Source organism: Heptranchias perlo, unplaced genomic scaffold (assembly GCF_035084215.1).
Source record: "Heptranchias perlo isolate sHepPer1 unplaced genomic scaffold, sHepPer1.hap1 HAP1_SCAFFOLD_1102, whole genome shotgun sequence".
Taxonomy (NCBI): domain Eukaryota; kingdom Metazoa; phylum Chordata; class Chondrichthyes; order Hexanchiformes; family Hexanchidae; genus Heptranchias; species Heptranchias perlo.
In genome coordinates this window covers 497-26,912 of record NW_027138323.1, presented here as the reverse complement: position 1 = coordinate 26,912, position 26,416 = coordinate 497, and the positions used below count along the sequence as shown (strand labels likewise).

The 26,416-nt window shown below is 61.8% G+C and overlaps 1 protein-coding gene across 1 annotated transcript; it reads right to left on the bottom strand.

Annotated features, from left to right (window-relative positions):
- Positions 1–339: 339 nt before the first annotated feature.
- On the bottom strand, positions 340–19,300 carry cdca3 (cell division cycle associated 3). The gene is made up of 5 exons (XM_067976908.1): positions 19,152–19,300; positions 18,696–18,855; positions 18,227–18,526; positions 3,858–3,988; positions 340–2,136 (listed from the first exon to the last, which is right to left on the bottom strand). The coding sequence occupies exons 1-5, from the start codon at positions 19,269–19,271 to the stop codon at positions 1,987–1,989; spliced, it is 861 nt and encodes a 286-aa protein (XP_067833009.1). The 5' UTR covers positions 19,272–19,300; the 3' UTR covers positions 340–1,986.
- Positions 19,301–26,416: the final 7,116 nt, after the last annotated feature.

Sequence of the window (26,416 nt, the reverse complement as noted above, 5' to 3'; positions counted from 1 at the left end):
GAGAGACAGAGACAAAGATAGAGAGACAGAGACAGAGCAAGAGAGAAAGAGACAGAGACAAAGAGAGAAAGAGACACGGACAAAGATAGAGAGAGAGAAAGAGACAGACAGAGACACAGAGTCAGAACACGTGAGAGACCGTGGACACAGGGCAGTGTACGCCCACCATTCCCCTACACACCCACCCCACCTTCCCATCCTTTATCACGCCCACAGACGGGCAGTGGGCGGGTACAGCTCACTGCCGACATTGTTGTCTGAGTGCAAGTGTGGGACGGACAGGAGTGGGAGTGAGTACTGGGGAGTGGGCGGGCTAGAGGGAATCGACTCACAGATATTGGGAGGGGGGGGAAAAAAGAGAGTAATAAAACCAGAGAGGGAGGAAGATGGGGGCTACAAACCAGGGGAAGGGGAGAGGACCACAAGGCCTGGATTCTCATTAACGGGGGAGATCAACGGGGGACGGGAGAGCTGCAATAATCGGGACTCTGATTAGTGTTTTACACCTCCTCCAGACAGGGACCCTCAGAAATAACGGGGTATCAGTGGTGCAAGATAATTACAAACTGTATATATCAGAGACTGGGGGGCGGGGGGTGATCACAGACTCTGTATATCAGAGACCGGACGAGGAGGGAGGGAGGTGATCACAGACTCTGTATATCAGAGACTGGTACGAGGAGGAGGAGGAGGGAGGGGGGTGATCACAGACTCTGTATATCAGAGACTGGTACGAGGAGGAGGAGGGAGGGGGGTGATCACAGACTCTGTATATCAGAGACTGGTACGAGGAGGAGGAGGGAGGGGGGTGATCACAGACTCTGTATATCAGAGACTGGTACGAGGAGGGGGAGGGAGGGGGGTGATCACAGACTCTGTATATCAGAGACCGGTACGAGGAGGAGGAGGGAGGGGGGTGATCACAGACTCTGTATATCAGAGACCGGTACGAGGAGGAGGAGGAGGGAGGGGGGTGATCACAGACTCTGTATATCAGAGACTGGTACGAGGAGGAGGAGGAGGGAGGGGGGTGATCACAGACTCTGTATATCAGAGACCGGTACGAGGAGGGGGAGGGAGGGGGGTGATCACAGACTCTGTATATCAGAGACTGGTACGAGGAGGAGGAGGGAGGGGGGTGATCACAGACTCTGTATATCAGAGACTGGTACGAGGAGGGGGAGGGAGGGGGGTGATCACAGACTCTGTATATCAGAGACCGGTACGAGGAGGGGGAGGGAGGGGGGTGATCACAGACTCTGTATATCAGAGACCGGTACGAGGAGGAGGAGGGAGGGGGGTGATCACAGACTCTGTATATCAGAGACTGGTACGAGGAGGAGGAGGAGGGAGGGAGGTGATCACAGACTCTGTATATCAGAGACCGGTACGAGGAGGAGGGAGGGGGGTGATCACAGACTCTGTATATCAGAGACCGGTACGAGGAGGAGGAGGGAGGGAGGTGATCACAGACTCTGTATATCAGAGACCGGTACGAGGAGGAGGAGGGAGGGAGGTGATCACAGACTCTGTATATCAGAGACTGGTACGAGGAGGAGGGAGGGGGGTGATCACAGACTCTGTATATCAGAGACCGGTACGAGGAGGAGGAGGGAGGGAGGTGATCACAGACTCTGTATATCAGAGACTGGTACGAGGAGGAGGAGGGAGGGGGGTGATCACAGACTCTGTATATCAGAGACCGGTACGAGGAGGAGGGGGAGGGAGGGGGGTGATCACAGACTCTGTATATCAGAGACTGGTACGAGGAGGAGGAGGGAGGGGGGTGATCACAGACTCTGTATATCAGAGACTGGTACGAGGAGGGGGAGGAGGGAGGGGGGTGATCACAGACTCTGTATATCAGAGACTGGTACGAGGAGGGGGAGGAGGGAGGGGGGTGATCACAGACTCTGTATATCAGAGACCGGTACGAGGAGGAGGAGGAGGAGGAGGAGGGAGGGGGGTGATCACAGACACACATGATCAGGGTGGGGACACAGTCAGTTCCCCAGTCAGCAATCGGTAACTCTCGTTCTCCTTATCCTGGACGCACTGTCTGCCTCTGCCCATTTTCAGCAGGTTCCGGGGGCTGGGGTCACTCAGGTTCTGCGACAGTCCCAGAGTCGTCTTAACCTGTGTGGGGGAAGGGGGGGAAAGGAGAGAAACAGAACCCAGGTAAAGAGCAGGAAGTGGATAGGGGGCTCCATTCATTACATTAAAAATTACAGCACAGAAACAGGCCATTCGGCCCCACAGGTCTATCCCGGTGTTTCTGCTCCACACGAGCCTCCTCCCTCCCCTACTCCCTCTCCCCCTCCCACCCTATCCTTCTATCCCTTTCTCCCTCATGTGTTTATCCAGCTTCCCCCCTTAAATCCATCTCCACTATTCCCCTCGACTACTCCTTGTGGGAGCGAGTTCCACATTCCCACCGCTCTCTGGGGAAAGAAGTTTCTCCTGAATTCCCCGATTGGATTTATTAGTGACTCTCTTATATTTATGGCCCCCCCCTAGTTCTGGTCTCTCCCCCACAAGTGGAAACATCTTCTCTACGTCTACCCTATCGAACCCTTTCATAATCTTAAAGACCTCCATCAGGTCACCCCTCAGTCTTCTCTTTTCTAGAGAAAAGAGCCCCAGTCTGTTCAGTCTTTCCTGATAGTTATAAACCTCTCAGTTCTGGTATCATCCTTGTGAATCTTTTTTTGCACCTTCTCTGGTGCCTCGATATCCTTTTTATAATATGGAGACCAGAACTGTGCACAGTGCTCCAAGTGTGGTCTAACCAAGGTATATAGAGACCAGAACTGTGCACAGTGCTCCAAGTGTGGTCTAACCAAGGTATGTGGAGACCAGAACTGTGCACGGTGCTCCGAGTGTGGTCTAACCAAGGTATACGGAGACCAGAACTGTGCACAGTACTCCGAGTGTGGTCTAACCAAGGTATACGGAGACCAGAACTGTGCACAGTACTCCGAGTGTGGTCTAACCAAGGTATATGGAGACCAGAACTGTGCACGGTGCTCCGAGTGTGGTCTAACCAAGGTATATGGAGACCAGAACTGTGCACAGTGCTCCAAGTGTGGTCTAACCAAGGTATATGGAGACCAGAACTGTGCACAGTGCTCCAAGTGTGGTCTAACCAAGGTATATGGAGACCAGAACTGTGCACAGTGCTCCAAGTGTGGTCTAACCAAGGTATATGGAGACCAGAACTGTGCACAGTGCTCCAAGTGTGGTCTAACCCAGGTATATGGAGACCAGAACTGTGCACAGTGCTCCAAGTGTGTTCTAACCAAGGTATATGGAGACAAGAACTGTGCACGGTGCTCCAAGTGTGGTCTAACCAAGGTATATGGAGACCAGAACTGTGCACAGTGCTCCAAGTGTGGTCTAACCAAGGTTCTATACAGGTTTATCATAACTCCTCTGCTTTCCAATTCTATCCCTCTAGGAATGAACCCCAGAGCTTGATTTGCCTTTTTTATGGCCGTATTAACCTGTGTTGCTACTTTCAGTGGTGTATATCTGCACCCCTTGATCCCTCTGCCCTATTTGGACTCTTATTATCCAAGCACTATGTGGCCTCCTCATTCCTCCTGCCAACATGTACCACCTCCCACTTATCTATATTGAAATTCATTTGCCAATTAAACCCCCATTCTGCAAGTTTATTAAAGTCTTCCTGTATTTTGTCGCTGTCCTCCTCGGGATTAACTGCATCCCCCTCCCTAACCCAGAGGTCACGCAGGGCAATAGTTCAGCCCCGATTCCTGTACACCGACTGGGATCAGCTATCTCAGTCCAGGCCGAGTTGTACCCGGGCCTCTCCTGTAACCAGTGTTATTGGGTACCTGTCTCCGGGCCAGGGTGGAGGTCGGAGAGTTATCGTCCCGCAGGACCTGTAGGGGTGAGCGCCCGTTCTCCAGCACCATCAGCGTCTTACCCGCCTGCTTCACCCGTTTACGTTTCATCACGCCGGGAGCTGCAGACAAGCGGGTGTTAGAGAGAGTGGAAAGGTCGGGTCAGCCCCCTCCCCCAAAATATATCCCCCAGCCCTTGTCAACAGCCCCCTCCGTCGCCCCCCCTCCCCCCCGGTCAACACCCCCCTCCCCCAGGCGATGCACCCCCTCTCCCCCAGTCAATACCCACCTCCATCGCCCCCCTCGCCCAGTCAACACCCCCCTCCGTCGCCCCCCCTCCCCCAGGTCAACACCCCCCTCCCCCAGGTGATGCACCCCCTCCCCCAGGTGATGCACCCCCTCCATCGCCCCCCTCCCCCAGTCAATACCCCCCTCCGTCGTCCCCCCTCCCCCCATCAATACCCCCCTCGAGTCAATACCTCCCTCCATCGTCCGCCCTCCGTCACCCCCCCTCCCCCAGTCAATACCCTCCTCCGTCGTCCCCCCTCCCCCAGTCAATACACCCCTCCGTCGTCCCCCCTCCCCCAGTCAATGCCCCCCTCCATCGCCCCCTCCCCCAGTCAATACCCCCCTCCCGCAGTCAATACCCCCCCCGTCACCCCCCCTCCCCCAGTCAATGCCCCCCTCCCCCAGTCAATGCCCCCCTCCCCCAGTCAATGCCCCCCCTCCATCACCCCCCTCCCCCAGTCAATGCCCCCCTCCCCCAGTCAATGCCCCCCCTCCCCCAGTCAATGCCCCCCCTCCATCAGTCAATGCCCCCCTCCCCCAGTCAATGCCCCCCTCCCCCAGTCAATGCCCCCCTCCCCCAGTCAATGCCCCCCTCCGTCACCCCCACCTCCCCCAGTCAATGCCCCCCCTCCATCGCCCCCCTCCCCCAGTCAATGCCCCCCTCCCCCAGTCAATACCCACCGCCGTCGTCCCCCTCCCCCGAGTCAATACCCCCCTCCGTCTTCCCCCCTCCCCCGGTCAATACCAGCCTCCCCCAGCCAATACCCCCCTCCGTCATCCCCCCTCCCCCAGCCAATACCCCCCTCCGTCGTCCCCCCTCCCCCAGCCAATACCCACCTCCGTCGTCCCCCCTCCCCCAGCCAATACCTCCCTCCATCCCCCCCCTCCCCCAGCCAATACCCCCCTCAGTCATCCCCCCTCCCCCAGCCAATACCCCCCTCCTTTATCCCCCCTCCCCCAGCCAATACCCCCCTCTGTCGTCCCCCCTCCCCCAGCCAATACCTCCCTCCCCCAGTCAATAACTTCCCTCCATCGCCCCCTCCCCCAGTCAATACCCCCCTTCGTCTTCCCCCCTCCCCCAGTCAATACCCCCCTCCGTCTTCCCCCCTCCCGCAGTCAATACAACCCTCCCACAGTCAATACCCCCCCCGTCACCCCCCCTCCCCCAGTCAATGCCCCCCTCCCCCAGTCAATGCCCCCCCTCCCCCAGTCAATGCCCCCCCTCCCCCAGTCAATGCCCCCCTCCGTCACCCCCCCCCTCCCCCAGTCAATGCCCCCCCTTCATCGCCCCCCTCCCCCAGTCAATGCCCCCCTCCCCCGAGTCAATACCCCCCTCCGTCTTCCCCCCTCCCCAGAGTCAATACCCCCCTCCCCCGGTCAATACCAGCCTCCCCCAGCCAATACCCCCCTCCGTCGTCCCCCCTCCCCCAGCCAATACCCCCCTCCGTCGTCCCCCCTCCCCCAGCCAATACCCCCCTCCGTCGTCCCCCCTCCCCCAGCCAATACCCCCCTCCGTCGTCCCCCCTCCCCCAGCCAATACCCCCCTCCGTCGTCCCCCCTCCCCCAGCCAATACCCCCCTCCGTCGTCCCCCCTCCCCCAGCCAATACCCCCCTCCGTCGTCCCCCCTCCCCCAGCCAATAACTTCCCTCTATCGCCCCCTCCCCCAGTCAATAACTTCCCTCCATCGCCCCCTCCCCCAGTCAATAACTTCCCTCCATCGCCCCCTCCCCCAGTCAATAACTTTCCTCCATCGCCCCCTCCCCCAGTCAATAACTTCCCTCCATCGCCCCCTCCCCCAGTCAATAACTTCCCTCCATCGCCCCCTCCCCCAGTCAATAACCTCCCTCCATCGCCCCCTCCCCCAGTCAATAACCTCCCTCCATCGCCCCCTCCCCCAGTCAATAACTTCCCTCCATCGCCCCCTCCCACAGACAATAACTTCCCTCCATCGCCCCCTCCCCCAGTCAATAACCTCCCTCCATCGCCCCCTCGCCCAGTCAATAACTTCCCTCCATCGCCCCCTCCCCCAGTCAATAACTTCCCTCCATCGCCCCCTCCCCCAGTCAATAACTTCCCTCCATCGCCCCCTCGCCCAGTCAATAACTTCCCTCCATCACCCCCTCCCCCAGACAATAACCTCCCTCCATCGCCCCCTCCCCCAGTCAATAACCTCCCTCCATCGCCCCCTCCCCCAGTCAATAACCTCCCTCCATCGCCCCCTCCCCCAGTCAATAACTTCCCTCCATCGCCCCCTCGCCCAGTCAATAACTTCGCTCCATCGCCCCCTCCCCCAGTCAATAACTTCCCTCCATCGCCCCCTCGCCCAGTCAATAACTTCCCTCCATCGCCCCCTCCCCCAGTCAATAACCTCCCTCCATCGCCCCCTCCCCCAGTCAATAACCTCCCTCCATCGCCCCCTCCCCCAGTCAATAACTTCCCTCCATCGCCCCCTCCCCCAGTCAATAACTTCCCTCCATCGCCCCCTCCCCCAGTCAATAACTTCCCTCCATCGCCCCCCTCCCCCAGTCAATAACCTCCCTCCATCGCCCCCTCCCCCAGTCAATAACCTCCCTCCATCGCCCCCTCCCCCAGTCAATAACCTCCCTCCATCGCCCCCTCCCCCAGTCAATAACCTCCCTCCATCGCCCCCTCGCCCAGTCAATAACCTCCCTCCATCGCCCCCTCCCCCAGTCAATAACCTCCCTCCATCGCCCCCTCCCCCAGTCAATAACCTCCCTCCATCGCCCCCTCCCCCAGTCAATAACCTCCCTCCATCGCCCCCTCCCCCAGTCAATAACCTCCCTCCATCGCCCCCTCGCCCAGTCAATAACCTCCCTCCATCGCCCCCTCCCCCAGTCAATAACCTCCCTCCATCGCCCCCTCCCCCAGTCAATAACTTCCCTCCATCGCCCCCTCCCCCAGTCAATAACTTCCCTCCATCACCCCCTCCCCCAGACAATAACCTCCCTCCATCGCCCCCTCCCCCAGTCAATAACCTCCCTCCATCGCCCCCTCCCCCAGTCAATAACCTCCCTCCATCGCCCCCTCCCCCAGTCAATAACTTCCGTCCATCGCCCCCTCCCCCAGTCAATAACCTCCCTCCATCGCCCCCTCCCCCAGTCAATAACCTCCCTCCATCGCCCCCTCCCCAGACAATAACTTCCCTCCATCGCCCCCTCCCCCAGTCAATAACTTCCCTCCATCGCCCCCTCCCCCAGTCAATAACCTCCCTCCATCGCCCCCTCCCCCAGTCAATAACTTCCCTCCATCGCCCCCTCCCCCAGTCAATAACTTCCCTCCATCGCCCCCTCCCCCAGTCAATAACTTCCCTCCATCACCCCCTCCCCCAGTCAATAACCTCCCTCCATCGTCCCCTCCCCCAGTCAATAACCTCCCTCCATCACCCCCTCCCCAGACAATAACCTCCCTCCATCGCCCCCTCCCCCAGTCAATAACCTCCCTCCATCGCCCCCTCCCCAGTCAATAACTTCCCTCCATCGCCCCCTCCCCCAGTCAATAACCTCCCTCCATCGCCCCCTCCCCCAGTCAATAACCTCCCTCCATCGCCCCCTCCCCCAGTCAATAACCTCCCTCCATCGCCCCCTCCCCCAGTCAATAACCTCCCTCCATCGCCCCCTCCCCCAGTCAATAACCTCCCTCCATCGCCCCCTCCCCCAGACAATAACTTCCCTCCATCGCCCCCTCCCCCAGTCAATAACTTCCCTCCATCGCCCCCTCCCCCAGTCAATAACTTCCCTCCATCGCCCCCTCCCCCAGTCAATAACTTCCCTCCATCGCCCCCTCCCCCAGTCAATAACCTCCCTCCATCGCCCCCTCCCCCAGTCAATAACCTCCCTCCATCGCCCCCTCCCCCAGTCAATAACTTCCCTCCATCACCCCCTCCCCCAGACAATAACTTCCCTCCATCGCCCCCTCCCCCAGTCAATAACTTCCCTCCATCACCCCCTCCCCCAGACAATAACCTCCCTCCATCGCCCCCTCCCCCAGTCAATAACTTCCCTCCATCGCCCCCTCCCCCAGTCAATAACCTCCCTCCATCGCCCCCTCCCCCAGTCAATAACCTCCCTCCATCGCCCCCTCCCCCAGTCAATAACTTCCCTCCATCGCCCCCCTCCCCCAGACAATAACCTCCCTCCATCACCCCCTCCCCCAGACAATAACCTCCCTCCATCGCCCCCTCCCCCAGTCAATAACCTCCCTCCATCGCCCCCTCCCCCAGTCAATAACCTCCCTCCATCGCCCCCTCCCCCAGTCAATAACTTCCCTCCATCGCCCCCTCCCCCAGTCAATAACTTCCCTCCATCACCCCCTCGCCCAGTCAATAACCTCCCTCCATCGCCCCCTCCCCCAGTCAATAACTTCCCTCCATCACCCCCTCCCCCAGTCAATAACTTCCCTCCATCGCCCCCTCCCCCAGTCAATAACCTCCCTCCATCGCCCCCTCCCCCAGTCAATAACCTCCCTCCATCGCCCCCTCCCCCAGTCAATAACTTCCCTCCATCGCCCCCTCCCCAGTCAATAACTTCCCTCCATCGCCCCCTCCCCCAGTCAAAAACTTCCCTCCATCGCCCCCTCCCCCAGTCAATAACCTCCCTCCATCGCCCCCTCCCCCAGTCAATAACTTCCCTCCATCACCCCCTCGCCCAGTCAATAACTTCCCTCCATCGCCCCCTCCCCCAGTCAATAACCTCCCTCCATCGCCCCCTCCCCCAGTCAATAACTTCCCTCCATCACCCCCTCGCCCAGTCAATAACTTCCCTCCATCGCCCCCTCCCCCAGACAATAACTTCCCTCCATCGCCCCCTCCCCCAGTCAATAACCTCCCTCCATCGCCCCCTCCCCCAGTCAATAACCTCCCTCCATCGCCCCCTCGCCCAGTCAATAACCTCCCTCCATCGCCCCCTCCCCCAGTCAATAACCTCCCTCCATCGCCCCCTCGCCCAGTCAATAACCTCCCTCCATCGCCCCCTCCCCCAGTCAATAACCTCCCTCCATCGCCCCCTCGCCCAGTCAATAACTTCCCTCCATCGCCCCCTCCCCCAGTCAATAACCTCCCTCCATCGCCCCCTCCCCCAGTCAATAACCTCCCTCCATCGTCCCCTCCCCCAGTCAATAACCTCCCTCCATCGCCCCCTCCCCCAGACAATAACCTCCCTCCATCGCCCCCTCGCCCAGTCAATAACTTCCCTCCATCGCCCCCTCCCCCAGTCAATAACCTCCCTCCATCGCCCCCTCGCCCAGTCAATAACCTCCCTCCATCGCCCCCTCCCCCAGTCAATAACCTCCCTCCATCGCCCCCTCCCCCAGACAATAACCTCCCTCCATCGCCCCCTCGCCCAGTCAATAACTTCCCTCCATCGCCCCCTCCCCCAGTCAATAACCTCCCTCCATCGCCCCCTCGCCCAGACAATAACCTCCCTCCATCACCCCCTCCCCCAGTCAATAACCTCCCTCCATCGCCCCCTCCCCCAGTCAATAACTTCCCTCCATCGCCCCCTCCCCCAGTCAATAACTTCCCTCCATCGCCCCCTCCCCCAGTCAATAACCTCCCTCCATCGCCCCCTCGCCCAGTCAATAACCTCCCTCCATCGCCCCCTCCCCCAGTCAATAACTTCCCTCCATCGCCCCCTCCCCCAGTCAATAACCTCCCTCCATCGCCCCCTCCCCCAGTCAATAACTTCCCTCCATCACCCCCTCGCCCAGTCAATAACCTCCCTCCATCGCCCCCTCCCCCAGTCAATAACCTCCCTCCATCGCCCCCTCCCCCAGTCAATAACCTCCCTCCATCGCCCCCTCCCCCAGTCAATAACCTCCCTCCATCACCCCCTCGCCCAGTCAATAACCTCCCTCCATCGCCCCCTCCCCCAGTCAATAACCTCCCTCCATCACCCCCTCGCCCAGTCAATAACCTCCCTCCATCGCCCCCTCCCCCAGTCAATAACCTCCCTCCATCGCCCCCTCGCCCAGTCAATAACCTCCCTCCATCACCCCCTCCCCCAGTCAATAACCTCCCTCCATCGCCCCCTCCCCCAGTCAATAACCTCCCTCCATCGTCCCCTCCCCCAGACAATAACCTCCCTCCATCGCCCCCTCCCCCAGTCAATAACCTCCCTCCATCACCCCCTCCCCCAGTCAATAACCTCCCTCCATCGCCCCCTCGCCCAGTCAATAACTTCCCTCCATCGCCCCCTCCCCCAGTCAATAACTTCCCTCCATCGCCCCCTCCCCCAGACAATAACCTCCCTCCATCGCCCCCTCCCCCAGTCAATAACCTCCCTCCATCACCCCCTCCCCCAGACAATAACCTCCCTCCATCGCCCCCTCCCCCAGTCAATAACCTCCCTCCATCGCCCCCTCCCCCAGACAATAACCTCCCTCCATCGCCCCCTCCCCCAGTCAATAACTTCCCTCCATCGCCCCCTCCCCCAGTCAATAACCTCCCTCCATCGCCCCCTCCCCCAGTCAATAACCTCCCTCCATCGCCCCCTCCCCCAGTCAATAACCTCCCTCCATCGCCCCCTCCCCCAGTCAATAACTTCCCTCCATCGCCCCCTCCCCCAGACAATAACTTCCCTCCATCGCCCCCTCCCCCAGTCAATAACCTCCCTCCATCGCCCCCTCCCCCAGTCAATAACCTCCCTCCATCGCCCCCTCCCCCAGTCAATAACTTCCCTCCATCGCCCCCTCCCCCAGTCAATAACCTCCCTCCATCGCCCCCTCCCCCAGTCAATAACCTCCCTCCATCGCCCCCTCCCCCAGTCAATAACCTCCCTCCATCGCCCCCTCCCCCAGTCAATAACTTCCCTCCATCGCCCCCTCCCCCAGTCAATAACTTCCCTCCATCGCCCCCTCCCCCAGTCAATAACCTCCCTCCATCGCCCCCTCCCCCAGTCAATAACTTCCCTCCATCGCCCCCTCCCCCAGTCAATAACCTCCCTCCATCGCCCCCTCCCCCAGTCAATAACCTCCCTCCATCACCCCCTCCCCCAGTCAATAACTTCCCTCCATCGCCCCCGTCCCCCAGTCAATAACTTCCCTCCATCGCCCCCTCCCCCAGTCAATAACCTCCCTCTATCGCCCCCTCCCCCAGTCAATAACCTCCCTCCATCACCCCCTCGCCCAGTCAATAACTTCCCTCCATCGCCCCCTCCCCCAGTCAATAACCTCCCTCCATCGCCCCCTCGCCCAGTCAATAACCTCCCTCCATCGCCCCCTCCCCCAGTCAATAACCTCCCTCCATCGCCCCCTCCCCCGGTCAATAACCTCCCTCCATCGCCCCCTCCCCCAGTCAATAACCTCCCTCCATCGCCCCCTCCCCCAGACAATAACTTCCCTCCATCGCCCCCTCCCCCAGTCAATAACCTCCCTCCATCGCCCCCTCCCCCAGTCAATAACCTCCCTCCATCACCCCCTCCCCCAGTCAATAACTTCCCTCCATCGCCCCCTCCCCCAGTCAATAACCTCCCTCCATCGCCCCCTCCCCCAGACAATAACCTCCCTCCATCGCCCCCTCCCCCAGTCAATAACCTCCCTCCATCACCCCCTCCCCCAGTCAATAACTTCCCTCCATCGCCCCCTCCCCCAGTCAATAACCTCCCTCCATCGCCCCCTCCCCCAGACAATAACCTCCCTCCATCGCCCCCTCCCCCAGTCAATAACCTCCCTCCATCGCCCCCTCCCCCAGTCAATAACCTCCCTCCATCGCCCCCTCCCCCAGTCAATAACCTCCCTCCATCGCCCCCTCCCCCAGTCAATAACCTCCCTCCATCGCCCCCTCCCCCAGTCAATAACTTCCCTCCATCGCCCCCTCCCCCAGTCAATAACCTCCCTCCATCGCCCCCTCCCCCAGTCAATAACCTCCCTCCATCGCCCCCTCCCCCAGTCAATAACTTCCCTCCATCGCCCCCTCCCCCAGTCAATAACCTCCCTCCATCGCCCCCTCCCCCAGTCAATAACCTCCCTCCATCGCCCCCTCCCCCAGTCAATAACTTCCCTCCATCGCCCCCTCCCCCAGTCAATAACCTCCCTCCATCGCCCCCTCACCCAGTCAATAACTTCCCTCCATCGCCCCCTCCCCCAGTCAATAACTTCCCTCCATCGCCCCCTCCCCCAGTCAATAACTTCCCTCCATCGCCCCCTCCCCCAGTCAATAACTTCCCTCCATCGCCCCCTCCCCCAGTCAATAACCTCCCTCCATCGCCCCCTCCCCCAGTCAATAACTTCCCTCCATCGCCCCCTCCCCCAGTCAATAACCTCCCTCCATCGCCCCCTCCCCCAGTCAATAACCTCCCTCCATCGCCCCCTCCCCCAGTCAATAACTTCCCTCCATCGCCCCCTCCCCCAGTCAATAACCTCCCTCCATCGCCCCCTCCCCCAGTCAATAACCTCCCTCCATCGCCCCCTCCCCCAGTCAATAACCTCCCTCCATCGCCCCCTCCCCCAGTCAATAACTTCCCTCCATCGCCCCCTCGCCCAGTCAATAACCTCCCTCCATCGCCCCCTCCCCCAGACAATAACCTCCATCCATCGCCCCCTCCCCCAGTCAATAACCTCCCTCCATCGCCCCCTCCCCAGTCAATAACTTCCCTCCATCGCCCCCTCGCCCAGTCAATAACTTCCCTCCATCGCCCCCTCCCCCAGTCAATAACCTCCCTCCATCGCCCCCTCGCCCAGTCAATAACTTCCCTCCATCGCCCCCTCCCCCAGTCAATAACCTCCCTCCATCGCCCCCTCCCCCAGTCAATAACTTCCCTCCATCGCCCCCTCCCCCAGTCAATAACCTCCCTCCATCGCCCCCTCGCCCAGTCAATAACTTCCCTCCATCGCCCCCTCCCCCAGTCAATAACTTCCCTCCATCGCCCCCTCCCCCAGTCAATAACCTCCCTCCATCGCCCCCTCCCCCAGTCAATAACTTCCCTCCATCGCCCCCTCCCCCAGACAATAACCTCCCTCCATCGCCCCCTCCCCCAGTCAATAACCTCCCTCCATCGCCCCCTCCCCCAGTCAATAACCTCCCTCCATCGCCCCCTCGCCCAGTCAATAACTTCCCTCCATCGCCCCCTCCCCCAGTCAATAACTTCCCTCCATCGCCCCCTCGCCCAGTCAATAACCTCCCTCCATCACCCCCTCCCCCAGTCAATAACCTCCCTCCATCGCCCCCTCCCCCAGTCAATAACTTCCCTCCATCGCCCCCTCCCCCAGTCAATAACCTCCCTCCATCGCCCCCTCCCCCAGTCAATAACCTCCCTCCATCGCCCCCTCCCCCAGTCAATAACCTCCCTCCATCGCCCCCTCCCCCAGTCAATAACCTCCCTCCATCACCCCCTCCCCCAGTCAATAACCTCCCTCCATCGTCCCCTCCCCCAGACAATAACTTCCCTCCATCGCCCCCTCCCCCAGACAATAACCTCCCTCCATCGCCCCCTCCCCCAGACAATAACCTCCCTCCATCGCCCCCTCCCCCAGTCAATAACTTCCCTCCATCGTCCCCTCCCCCAGTCAATAACCTCCCTCCATCGCCCCCTCCCCCAGTCAATAACCTCCCTCCATCGTCCCCTCCCCCAGACAATAACTTCCCTCCATCGCCCCCTCCCCCAGACAATAACCTCCCTCCATCACCCCCTCCCCCAGTCAATAACCTCCCTCCATCGCCCCCTCCCCCAGTCAATAACCTCCCTCCATCGCCCCCTCCCCCAGTCAATAACTTCCCTCCATCGCCCCCTCCCCCAGTCAATAACCTCCCTCCATCGCCCCCTCCCCCAGTCAATAACCTCCCTCCATCGCCCCCTCCCCCAGTCAATAACCTCCCTCCATCGTCCCCTCCCCCAGACAATAACTTCCCTCCATCGCCCCCTCCCCCAGACAATAACCTCCCTCCATCGCCCCCTCCCCCAGTCAATAACTTCCCTCCATCGCCCCCTCCCCCAGTCAATAACTTCCCTCCATCGCCCCCTCCCCCAGTCAATAACTTCCCTCCATCGCCCCTCTCCCCCAGTCAATAACCCCCCTCCATCGCCCCCTCCCCCAGTCAATAACCTCCCTCCATCGCCCCCTCCCCCAGTCAATAACCTCCCTCCATCACCCCCTCCCCCAGTCAATAACCTCCCTCCATCGCCCCCTCCCCCAGTCAATAACCCCCCTCCATCGCCCCCTCCCCCAGTCAATAACCTCCCTCCATCACCCCCTCCCCCAGTCAATAACCTCCCTCCATCGCCCCCTCCCCCAGACAATAACTTCCCTCCATCGCCCCCTCCCCCAGACAATAACTTCCCTCCATCGCCCCCTCCCCCAGACAATAACTTCCCTCCATCGCCCCCTCCCCCAGTCAATAACCTCCCTCCATCGCCCCCTCCCCCAGACAATAACTTCCCTCCATCGCCCCCTCCCCCAGACAATAACCTCCCTCCATCGCCCCCTCCCCCAGTCAATAACTTCCCTCCATCGCCCCCTCCCCCAGTCAATAACTTCCCTCCATCGCCCCCTCCCCCAGTCAATAACTTCCCTCCATCGCCCCCTCCCCCAGACAATAACCTCCCTCCATCGCCCCCTCCCCCAGTCAATAACCTCCCTCCATCGCCCCCTCCCCCAGTCAATAACCTCCCTCTATCGCCCCCTCCCCCAGTCAATAACCTCCCTCCGTCGTCCCCCTCCCCCAGACAATAACTTCCCTCCATCGCCCCCTCCCCCAGCCAATAACTTCCCTCCATCGCCCCCTCCCCCAGTCAATAACTTCCCTCCATCGCCCCCTCGCCCAGTCAATAACTTCCCTCCATCGCCCCCTCCCCCAGTCAATAACCTCCCTCCGTCGTCCCCCTCCCCCAGACAATAACTTCCCTCCATCGCCCCCTCCCCCAGCCAATAACTTCCCTCCATCGCCCCCTCCCCCAGTCAATAACCTCCCTCCATCGCCCCCTCCCCCAGTCAATAACTTCCCTCCATCGCCCCCTCCCCCAGTCAATAACTTCCCTCCATCGCCCCCTCCCCCAGACAATAACCTCCCTCCATCGCCCCCTCCCCCAGTCAATAACCTCCCTCCATCGCCCCCTCCCCCAGTCAATAACTTCCCTCCATCGCCCCCTCCCCCAGTCAATAACTTCCCTCCATCGCCCCCTCCCCCAGTCAATAACCTCCCTCCATCGCCCCCTCCCCCAGTCAATAACCTCCCTCCATCACCCCCTCCCCCAGTCAATAACCTCCCTCCATCACCCCCTCCCCCAGTCAATAACCTCCCTCCATCGCCCCCTCCCCCAGTCAATAACTTCCCTCCATCGCCCCCTCGCCCAGTCAATAACTTCCCTCCATCGCCCCCTCCCCCAGTCAATAACTTCCCTCCATCGCCCCCTCCCCCAGTCAATAACTTCCCTCCATCGCCCCCTCCCCCAGACAATAACTTCCCTCCATCGCCCCCTCCCCCAGTCAATAACTTCCCTCCATCGCCCCCTCCCCCAGACAATAACCTCCCTCCATCGCCCCCTCCCCCAGTCAATAACTTCCCTCCATCGCCCCCTCCCCCAGTCAATAACCTCCCTCCATCGCCCCCTCCCCCAGTCAATAACTTCCCTCCATCGCCCCCTCCCCCAGACAATAACTTCCCTCCATCGCCCCCTCCCCCAGTCAATAACTTCCCTCCATCGCCCCCTCCCCCAGTCAATAACTTCCCTCCATCGCCCCCTCCCCCAGACAATAACTTCCCTCCATCGCCCCCTCCCCCAGTCAATAACTTCCCTCCATCGCCCCCTCCCCCAGACAATAACTTCCCTCCATCGCCCCCTCCCCCAGACAATAACTTCCCTCCATCGCCCCCTCCCCCAGTCAATAACTTCCCTCCATCGCCCCCTCCCCCAGACAATAACCTCCCTCCATCGCCCCCTCCCCCAGTCAATAACTTCCCTCCATCGCCCCCTCCCCCAGTCAATAACCTCCCTCCATCACCCCCTCGCCCAGTCAATAACTTCCCTCCATCGCCCCCTCCCCCAGTCAATAACTTCCCTCCATCGCCCCCTCCCCCAGTCAATAACCTCCCTCCATCACCCCCTCGCCCAGTCAATAACTTCCCTCCATCGCCCCCTCCCCCAGTCAATAACCTCCCTCCATCGCCCCCTCCCCCAGACAATAACTTCCCTCCATCGCCCCCTCCCCCAGACAATAACTTCCCTCCATCGCCCCCTCCCCCAGTCAATAACCTCCCTCCATCGCCCCCTCCCCCAGTCAATAACCTCCCTCCATCGCCCCCTCCCCCAGTCAATAACTTCCCTCCATCGCCCCCTCCCCCAGTCAATAACCTCCCTCCATCACCCCCTCGCCCAGTCAATAACTTCCCTCCATCGCCCCCTCCCCCAGTCAATAACTTCCCTCCATCGCCCCCTCCCCCAGTCAATAACCTCCCTCCATCGCCCCCTCCCCCAGTCAATAACCTCCCTCCATCGCCCCCTCCCCCAGTCAATAACCTCCCTCCATCGCCCCCTCCCCCAGTCAATAACTTCCCTCCATCGCCCCCTCCCCCAGTCAATAACCTCCCTCCATCACCCCCTCGCCCAGTCAATAACTTCCCTCCATCGCCCCCTCCCCCAGTCAATAACCTCCCTCCATCGCCCCCTCGCCCAGACAATAACTTCCCTCCATCGCCCCCTCCCCCAGTCAATAACCTCCCTCCATCGCCCCCTCCCCCAGTCAATAACTTCCCTCCATCGCCCCCTCCCCCAGTCAATAACTTCCCTCCATCGCCCCCTCCCCCAGTCAATAACTTCCCTCCATCGCCCCCTCCCCCAGTCAATAACCTCCCTCCATCGCCCCCTCCCCCAGTCAATAACCTCCCTCCATCGCCCCCTCCCCCAGTCAATAACCTCCCTCCATCGCCCCCTCCCCCAGTCAATAACTTCCCTCCATCGCCCCCTCCCCCAGTCAATAACCTCCCTCCATCGCCCCCTCCCCCAGTCAATAACTTCCCTCCATCGCCCCCTCCCCCAGTCAATAACTTCCCTCCATCGCCCCCTCCCCCAGTCAATAACTTCCCTCCATCGCCCCCTCCCCCAGTCAATAACCTCCCTCCATCACCCCCTCGCCCAGTCAATAACTTCCCTCTATCGCCCCCTCCCCCAGTCAATAACCTCCCTCCATCGCCCCCTCCCCCAGACAATAACTTCCCTCCATCGCCCCCTCCCCCAGACAATAACTTCCCTCCATCGCCCCCTCCCCCAGTCAATAACTTCCCTCCATCGCCCCCTCCCCCAGTCAATAACTTCCCTCCATCACCCCCTCCCCCAGTCAATAACTTCCCTCCATCGCCCCCTCCCCCAGTCAATAACCTCCCTCCATCGCCCCCTCCCCCAGTCAATAACTTCCCTCCATCGCCCCCTCCCCCAGTCAATAACCTCCCTCCATCACCCCCTCGCCCAGTCAATAACTTCCCTCCATCACCCCCTCGCCCAGTCAATAACTTCCCTCTATCGCCCCCTCCCCCAGTCAATAACTTCCCTCCATCGCCCCCTCCCCCAGTCAATAACTTCCCTCCATCACCCCCTCCCCCAGTCAATAACTTCCCTCCATCGCCCCCTCCCCCAGTCAATAACCTCCCTCCATCGCCCCCTCCCCCAGTCAATAACTTCCCTCCATCGCCCCCTCCCCCAGTCAATAACCTCCCTCCATCACCCCCTCCCCCAGTCAATAACTTCCCTCCATCGCCCCCTCCCCCAGTCAATAACTTCCCTCCATCGCCCCCTCCCCCAGTCAATAACCTCCCTCCATCACCCCCTCCCCCAGTCAATAACTTCCCTCCATCACCCCCTCGCCCAGTCAATAACCTCCCTCCATCACCCCCTCCCCCAGTCAATAACTTCCCTCCATCGCCCCCTCCCCCAGTCAATAACTTCCCTCCATCGCCCCCTCCCCCAGTCAATAACCTCCCTCCATCACCCCCTCCCCCAGTCAATAACTTCCCTCCATCACCCCCTCGCCCAGTCAATAACTTCCCTCCATCACCCCCTCGCCCAGTCAATAACTTCCCTCTATCGCCCCCCTCCCCCAGTCAATACCCCCCCCCCCCACAACTGACCTCCCTCGAGCGTCCGGCTGCGCGGCGGGGCCTGCGTCTCGAGCTGAGGTCCCTCCGTCGCGTCCCCGACGGAGGGGCCCTGGGCCTGGGCCTGGGCCGGGCCGGGACGGGCCTCCTCTCCCACCGGGTCCCGGCCCGCCCTCCCGTCCCCCGCCGGCTCCTCCTCGCACTCCAGCAGCTGGTCGACGGGCTCCTCGGGGCCGGCCTCCGCTCCCTCGCCGGGGGCCACCAGCACCTCGCTCTCGGGCTCCTCGCCCACGAAAACCCCGCTCAGCTGCTTCACCAGCTTGCTGATCTTGTCTGGAGAGAGAGAGAGAGAAGACAGAAGGGGAAGAGCAGAGGTCAGGACAAGGAAGGCACGGAGAGAGTAGGAAAGGCCCAGGCTCCGGCCCAGGCCTGTGCCGAGCGAGCGGGCCTCGAAGGAAGTGCTCCCCCCCCCCGGTCTCTGCCCCCTTCCCCCCATACCTACCGGTCATCGTGGGTTTGAGAGGCGTGCGGTTAACGCCAGGAGTTGGCGACCGAGGGTCCCGTGGGTCGCAGATATCCTCCTGCTCCTTCTCCTCCTCCTCCTCTTCCTTCTCCTCTCCCAATTCAGCTTCCCCGGGGCTTGGACTCGGGCTGGACAGAACCTGGAGTCACACACAAACACGGGGAGTTAAGATAGAAATCAGACAGGGTGGAATCGAATGGCGGAACAGGCTCGAGGGGCTGAATGGCCTCCTGTTCCTGTGCAACGGGCTCGAGGGGCTGAATGGCCTCCTGTTCCTGTGCAACGGGCTCGAGGGGCTGAATGGGCCTCCTCCTGTTCCTGTGCAACGGGCTCGAGGGGCTGGTTGGCCTCCTGTTCCTGTGCAACGGGCTCGAGGGGCTGAATGGGCCTCCTTCTCCCCGAGCTGCAGCAAAGGCGCAGGGCAGGGCGACGTACCTCGATGGGGGTCCGTAGGATGCCGCTGGTGGGGGACCGGGGATCCAGTACGTTGCCGAGGTGTTTGTTGTAGACGACTTTGACCGGGGTCTCCATACAGGTGCTGCCCGAGGACCCCATCCTCCGGACTCAATTCCCTCTCCCAGTGACGGACCTGGGAAACAAGCATACGGTCAAAGGGTCAGTGTCCGGGACTCCGAGCGACAATCTGGGTCCCCCATCACCCTCCAATCCCCACTGCCCCATCATCTCCAGGGTCCCCCATCACCCTCCAATCCCCACTGCCCCATCATCTCCAGGGTCCCCCATCACCCTCCAATCTCCACTGCCCCATCATCTCCAGGGTCCCCCATCACCCTGCAATCCCCACTGCCCCATCATCTCCAGGGTCCCCCATCACCCTCCAATCCCCACTGCCCCATCATCTCCAGGGTCCCCCAGGGACCCTCCAATCCCCACTGCCCCATCATCTCCAGGGTCCCCCAGGGACCCTCCAATCTCCACTGCCCATCATCTCCAGAGTCCCCCAGGGACCCTCCAATCCCCACTGCCCATCATCTCCAGGGTCCCCCATCACCCTCCAATCCCCACTGCTCCATCATCTCCAGGGTCCCCCATCACCCTCCAATCTCCACTGCCCCATCATCTCCAGGGTCCCCCATCACCCTCCAATCCCCACTGCTCCATCATCTCCAGGGTCCCCCATCACCCTCCAATCCCCACTGCCCCATCATCTCCAGGGTCCCCCATCACCCTCCAATCTCCACTGCCCCATCATCTCCAGGGTCCCCCATCACCCTCCAATCCCCACTGCTCCATCATCTCCAGGGTCCCCCAGGGACCCTCCAATCCCCACTGCCCCATCATCTCCAGGGTCCCCCATCACCCTCCAATCCCCACTGCTCCATCATCTCCAGGGTCCCCCATCACCCTCCAATCTCCACTGCCCCATCATCTCCAGGGTCCCCCATCACCCTCCAATCCCCACTGCTCCATCATCTCCAGGGTCCCCCATCACCCTCCAATCTCCACTGCCCCATCATCTCCAGGGACCCCATCACCCTCCAATCCCCACTGCCCCATCATCTCCAGGGTCCCCCATCACCCTCCAATCCCCACTGCCCCATCATCTCCAGGGTCCCCCAGGGACCCTCCAATCCCCACTGCCCCATCATCTCCAGGGTCCCCCAGGGACCCTCCAATCCCCACTGCTCCATCATCTCCAGGGTCCCCCAGGGACCCTCCAATCCCCACTGCCCATCATCTCCAGGGTCCCCCATCACCCTCCAATCCCCACTGCCCCATCATCTCCAGGGTCCCCCATCACCCTCCAATCCCCACTGCCCCATCATCTCCAGGGTCCCCCAGGGACCCTCCAATCCCCACTGCCCCATCATCTCCAGGGTCCCCCAGGGACCCTCCAATCCCCACTGCTCCATCATCTCCAGGGTCCCCCAGGGACCCTCCAATCTCCACTGCCCCATCATCTCCAGGGTCCCCCATCACCCTCCAATCCCCACTGCTCCATCATCTCCAGGGTCCCCCAGGGACCCTCCAATCTCCACTGCCCCATCATCTCCAGGGTCCCCCATCACCCTCCAATCCCCACTGCCCCATCATCTCCAGGGTCCCCCCATCACCCTCCAATCCCCACTGCCCCATCATCTCCAGGGTCCCCCATCACCCTCCAATCCCCACTGCCCCATCATCTCCAGGGTCCCCCATCACCCTCCAATCCCCACTGCCCCATCATCTCCAGGGTCCCCCATCACCCTCCAATCTCCACTGCCCCATCATCTCCAGGGTCCCTCATCACCCTCCAATCCCCACTGCCCCATCATCTCCAGGGTCCCCCAGGGACCCTCCAATCTCCACTGCCCCATCATCTCCAGGGTCCCTCATCACCCTCCAATCCCCAATGCCCCATCATCTCCAGGGTCCCCCAGGGACCCTCCAATCTCCACTGCCCCATCATCTCCAGGGTCCCCCATCACCCTCCAATCCCCACTGCCCCATCATCTCCAGGGTCCCCCACCCACCCTCCAATCTCCACTGCCCCATCATCTCCAGGGTCCCCCATCACCCTCCAATCTCCACTGCCCCATCATCTCCAGGGTCCCCAACCCACCCTCCAATCTCCACTGCCCCATCATCTCCAGGGTCCCTCATCACCCTCCAATCCCCACTGCCCCATCATCTCCAGGGTCCCCCATCACCCTCCAATCCCCACTGCCCCATCATCTCCAGGGTCCCCCACCCACCCTCCAATCCCCACTGCCCATCATCTCCAGGGTCCCTCATCACCCTCCAATCCCCACTGCCCCATCATCTCCAGGGTCCCCCAGGGACCCTCCAATCTCCACTGCCCCATCATCTCCAGGGTCCCCCAGGGACCCTCCAATCTCCACTGCCCCATCATCTCCAGGGTCCCCCAGGGACCCTCCAATCTCCACTGCCCCATCATCTCCAGGGTCCCCCATCACCCTCCAATCTCCACTGCCCCATCATCTCCAGGGTCCCCCATCACCCTCCAATCTCCACTGCCCCATCATCTCCAGGGTCCCCCACCCACCCTCCAATCCCCACTGCTCCATCATCTCCAGGGTCCTCCATCACCCTCCAATCCCCACTGCCCCATCATCTCCAGGGTCCCCCATCACCCTCCAATCCCCACTGCCCCATCATCTCCAGGGTCCCCCACCCACCCTCCAATCCCCACTGCCCCATCATCTCCAGGGTCCCCCAGGGACCCTCCAATCCCCACTGCCCCATCATCTCCAGGGTCCCCCATCACCCTCCAATCCCCACTGCCCCATCATCTCCAGGGTCCCCCATCACCCTCCAATCCCCACTGCCCCATCATCTCCAGGGTCCCCCACCCACCCTCCAATCCCCACTGCCCCATCATCTCCAGGGTCCCCCATCACCCTCCAATCTCCACTGCCCCATCATCTCCAGGGTCCCCCATCACCCTCCAATCCCCACTGCCCCATCATCTCCAGGGTCCCCCACCCACCCTCCAATCCCCACTGCCCCATCATCTCCAGGGTCCCCCATCACCCTCCAATCTCCACTGCCCCATCATCTCCAGGGTCCCCCAGGGACCCTCCAATCCCCACTGCCCCATCATCTCCAGGGTCCCCCAGGGACCCTCCAATCCCCACTGCTCCATCATCTCCAGGGTCCCCCAGGGACCCTCCAATCCCCACTGCCCCATCATCTCCAGGGTCCCCCATCACCCTCCAATCCCCACTGCCCCATCATCTCCAGGGTCCCCCATCACCCTCCAATCTCCACTGCCCCATCATCTCCAGGGTCCCCCATCACCCTCCAATCCCCACTGCCCCATCATCTCCAGAGTCCCGCAGGGACCCTCCAATCTCCACTGCCCCATCATCTCCAGGGTCCCCCATCACCCTCCAATCCCCACTGCCCCATCATCTCCAGGGTCCCCCATCACCCTCCAATCCCCACTGCCCATCATCTCCAGGGTCCCCCATCACCCTCCAATCCCCACTGCCCCATCATCTCCAGGGTCCCCCATCACCCTCCAATCTCCACTGCCCCATCATCTCCAGGGTCCCCCATCACCCTCCAATCTCCACTGCTCCATCATCTCCAGGGTCCCCCAGGGACCCTCCAATCTCCACTGCCCCATCATCTCCAGGGTCCCCCATCACCCTCCAATCCCCACTGCCCCATCATCTCCAGGGTCCCCCAGGGACCCTCCAATCTCCACTGCCCCATCATCTCCAGGATCCCCCATCACCCTCCAATCCCCACTGCCCCATCATCTCCAGGGTCCCCCAGGGACCCTCCAATCCCCACTGCCCCATCATCTCCAGGGTCCCCCATCACCCTCCAATCTCCACTGCTCCATCATCTCCAGGGTCCCCCAGGGACCCTCCAATCTCCACTGCTCCATCATCTCCATGGTCCCCCATCACCCTCCAATCTCCACTGCCCATCATCTCCAGGGTCCCCCACCCACCCTCCAATCTCCACTGCCCCATCATCTCCAGGGTCCCCCACCCACCCTCCAATCTCCACTGCCCCCCTCCTATCTCCACGGCCCCCCATCACCCTCCAATCTCCACGGCCAACCCCCTCATCAGCCTCCAATCTCCGCACCCCCCCCCCCGCCAATCTCCAGAGAGTTTGGGGTACGGGGATTTCCCCTCCCCCCTCACCCAGGACTGGATGTGGGACAAGCAGTGAGAGAAACGGGAGAGGGCGGAGGGGGTCGAGGGAGGTGGTGGTGGCGAGGTAGAGCTGGGTGGCCGTTAGTGTGCGTGCGGAACCTGACGTCATGTTTTCGGATCACGGGGCAGCGTGCAGGTGAGAAATAGGAGGGGCGGGGGGCTCCAGGGGTAAAGGTGCGGGGGGAGGGAAGAGAAACCGTTGCAGGACATTCTCTGGGAGTGGAACCAGGCGAGCGCTGTCCCTCACCCCCCTCAATCCTCTCCCCTCCCTCACCCCCCTCAATCCTCTCCCCTCCCTCACCCCCCTCAATCCTCTCCCCTCCCTCACCCCCCTCAATCCTCTCCCCTCCCTCACCCCCCTCAATCCTCTCCCCTCCCTCACCCCCCTCAATCCTCTCCCCTCCCTCACCCCCCTCAATCCTCTCCCCTCCCTCACCTCCCTCAATCCTCTCCCCTCCCTCACCCCCCTCAATCCTCTCCCCTCCCTCACCCCCCTCAATCCTCTCCCCTCCCTCACCCCCCTCAATCCTCTCCCCTCCCTCACCTCCCTCAATCCTCTCCCCTCCCTCACCCCCCTCAATCCTCTCCCCTCCCTCACCCCCCTCAATCCTCTCCCCTCCCTCACCCCCCCTCAATCCTCTCCCCTCCCTCACCCCCCTCAATCCTCCCCTCCTGTCCCCCCCCTCAATCCTCTCCCCTCCCTCACGCCCCTCAATTCCCTCCACTCCCTCAATCCTCTCCCTCCCCTCCATCAATCCCCTCCCCTCCCTCAATCCCCTCCCCTCCTCAATCCCCTCCCCTCCCCTCCCTCAATCCCCTCCCCTCCCCTCCCTCAATCCCCTCACTCACCCCCCCTCAATCCCCTCCCTCAATCCCCTCCCTCACCCCCCAATCCTCCACTCCCTCCCTCACCCCCTATCCTCTCCCCTCCCTCCCCCTCCCTCAATCCTCTCCCCTCCATTCCCCTCCCTCACCCTCCCCCTCCATTCCACACCCCCTCCCTCACCCCCACTCCATTCCCCCCTCCTTCACCCTCCCTCCATTCCCCCCCTCCACACCCCCCCTCCCTCACCCCCCTCCATTCCACCCCCCTCCCTCACCCCCCCTCCATTCCACCCACCTCCCTCACCCCCCCCTCCATTCCCTCCCCTCCCTCACCCCCCTCCATTCCCTCCCCCCTCAATTCCCTCCCCTCCCTCACCCCCCTCAATTCACTCCCCTCCCTCACCCCCCTCAATTCCCTCCCCTCCCTCACCCCCCTCAATTCCCTCCCCTCCCTCATCCCCCCTCAATTCCCTCCCCTCCCTCATCCCCCCTCAAATCCCTCCCCCTCAATTCCCTCCCCTCCCTCACCCCCCCTCAATTCCCTCCCCTCCCTCAATTCCCTCCCCTCCCTCAATTCCCTCCCCTCCCTCAATTCCCTCCCCTCCATTCCACCCACCTCCCTCACCCCCCCTCCATTCCACCCCCCCTCCATTCCCTCCCCTCCCTCACCCCCCTCCATTCCCTCCCCTCCCTCACCCCCCTCAATTCCCTCCCCTCCCTCATCCCCCCTCAAATCCCTCCCCCTCAATTCCCTCCCCTCCCTCACCCCCCCTCAATTCCCTCCCCTCCCTCACCCCCCTCAATTCCCTCCCCTCCCTCATCCCCCCTCAAATCCCTCCCCCTCAATTCCCTCCCCTCCCTCATCCCCCCTCAAATCCCTCCCCCTCAATTCCCTCCCCTCCCTCACCCCCCCTCAATTCCCTCCCCTCCCTCAATTCCCTCCCCTCCCTCAATTCCCTCCCCTCCATTCCACCCCCCTCCCTCACCCCCCCTCCATTCCACCCACCTCCCTCACCCCCCCCTCCATTCCACCCCCCCTCCATTCCCTCCCCTCCCTCACCCCCCTCCATTCCCTCCCTCCCTCACCCCCCTCAATTCTCTCCCCTCCCTCATCCCCCCTCAAATCCCTCCCCCTCAATTCCCTCCCCTCCCTCACCCCCCCTCAATTCCCTCCCCTCCCTCAATTCCCTCCCCTCAATTCCCTCCCCTCCCTCAATTCCCTCCCCTCAATTCCCTCCCCTCAATTCCCTCCCCTCCCTCATCCCCCCTCACAATTCCCTCCCCTCCCTCATCCCCCCTCAATTCCCTCCCCTCCCTCATCCCCCCTCAATTCCCTCCCCTCCCTCATCCCCCCTCAATTCCCTCCCCTCCCTCATCCCCCCTCAATTCCCTCCCCTCAATTCCCTGCCCTCCCTCAATTCCCTGCCCTCCCTCACCCCCCCCCTCAATTCCCTCCCCTCCCTCAATTCCCTCCCTCACCCCCCTCAATTCCCTCCCCTCCCTCAATTCCCTCCCCTCCCTCAATTCCCTCCTCACCCCCCCTCAATTCCCTCCCCTCCCTCACCCCCCTCAATTCCCTCCCCTCCCTCACCCCCCTCAATTCCCTCCCCTCCCTCAATTCCCTCCCCTCCCTCACCCCCCTCAATTCCCTCCCCTCCCTCACCCCCCTCAATTCCCTCCCCTCCCTCACCCCCCTCAATTCCTCCCCTCCCTCACCCCCTTCAATTCCCTCCCCTCCCTCAATTCCCTCCCCTCCCTCAATTCCCTCCCCTCCCTCATCCCCCCTCAATTCCCTCCCCTCCCTCATCCCCCCACAATTCCCTCCCCTCCCTCATCCCCCCTCAATTCCCTCCCCTCCCTCACCCCCCTCAATTCCCTCCCCTCCCTCACCCCCCTCAATTCCCTCCCCTCCCTCACCCCCTTCAATTCCCTCCCCTCCCTCAATTCCCTCCCCTCCCTCAATTCACTCCCCTCCCTCATCCCCCCTCAATTCCCTCCCCTCCCTCATCCCCCCACAATTCCCTCCCCTCCCTCATCCCCCCTCAATTCCCTCCCCTCCCTCACCCCCCCTCAAATCCCTCCCCTCAATTCCCTGCCCTCCCTCAATTCCCTCCCCTCCCTCAATTCCCTTGCCTCCCTCACCCCCCCTCGCCCCCCCTCAATTCCCTCCCCTCCCTCACCCCCCCTCAATTCCCTCCCCTCCCTCAATTCCCTTCAATTCCCTCCCCCCCTCAATTC

Excerpts from the sequence above, each read along its gene's own strand:
- cdca3 (XM_067976908.1), bottom strand. The coding sequence starts at position 19,271 with ATGGGGTCCTCGGGCAGCACCTGTATGGAGACCCCGGTCAAAGTCGTC. Across the intron at positions 18,527-18,695 it reads TCTCAAACCCACGATGACCG|ACAAGATCAGCAAGCTGGTG; the intron begins GTAGGTATGGGG and ends CTCTCTCTCCAG. Across the intron at positions 3,989-18,226 it reads CAGCCGGACGCTCGAGGGAG|CTCCCGGCGTGATGAAACGT; the intron begins GTCAGTTGTGGG and ends GCTTGTCTGCAG.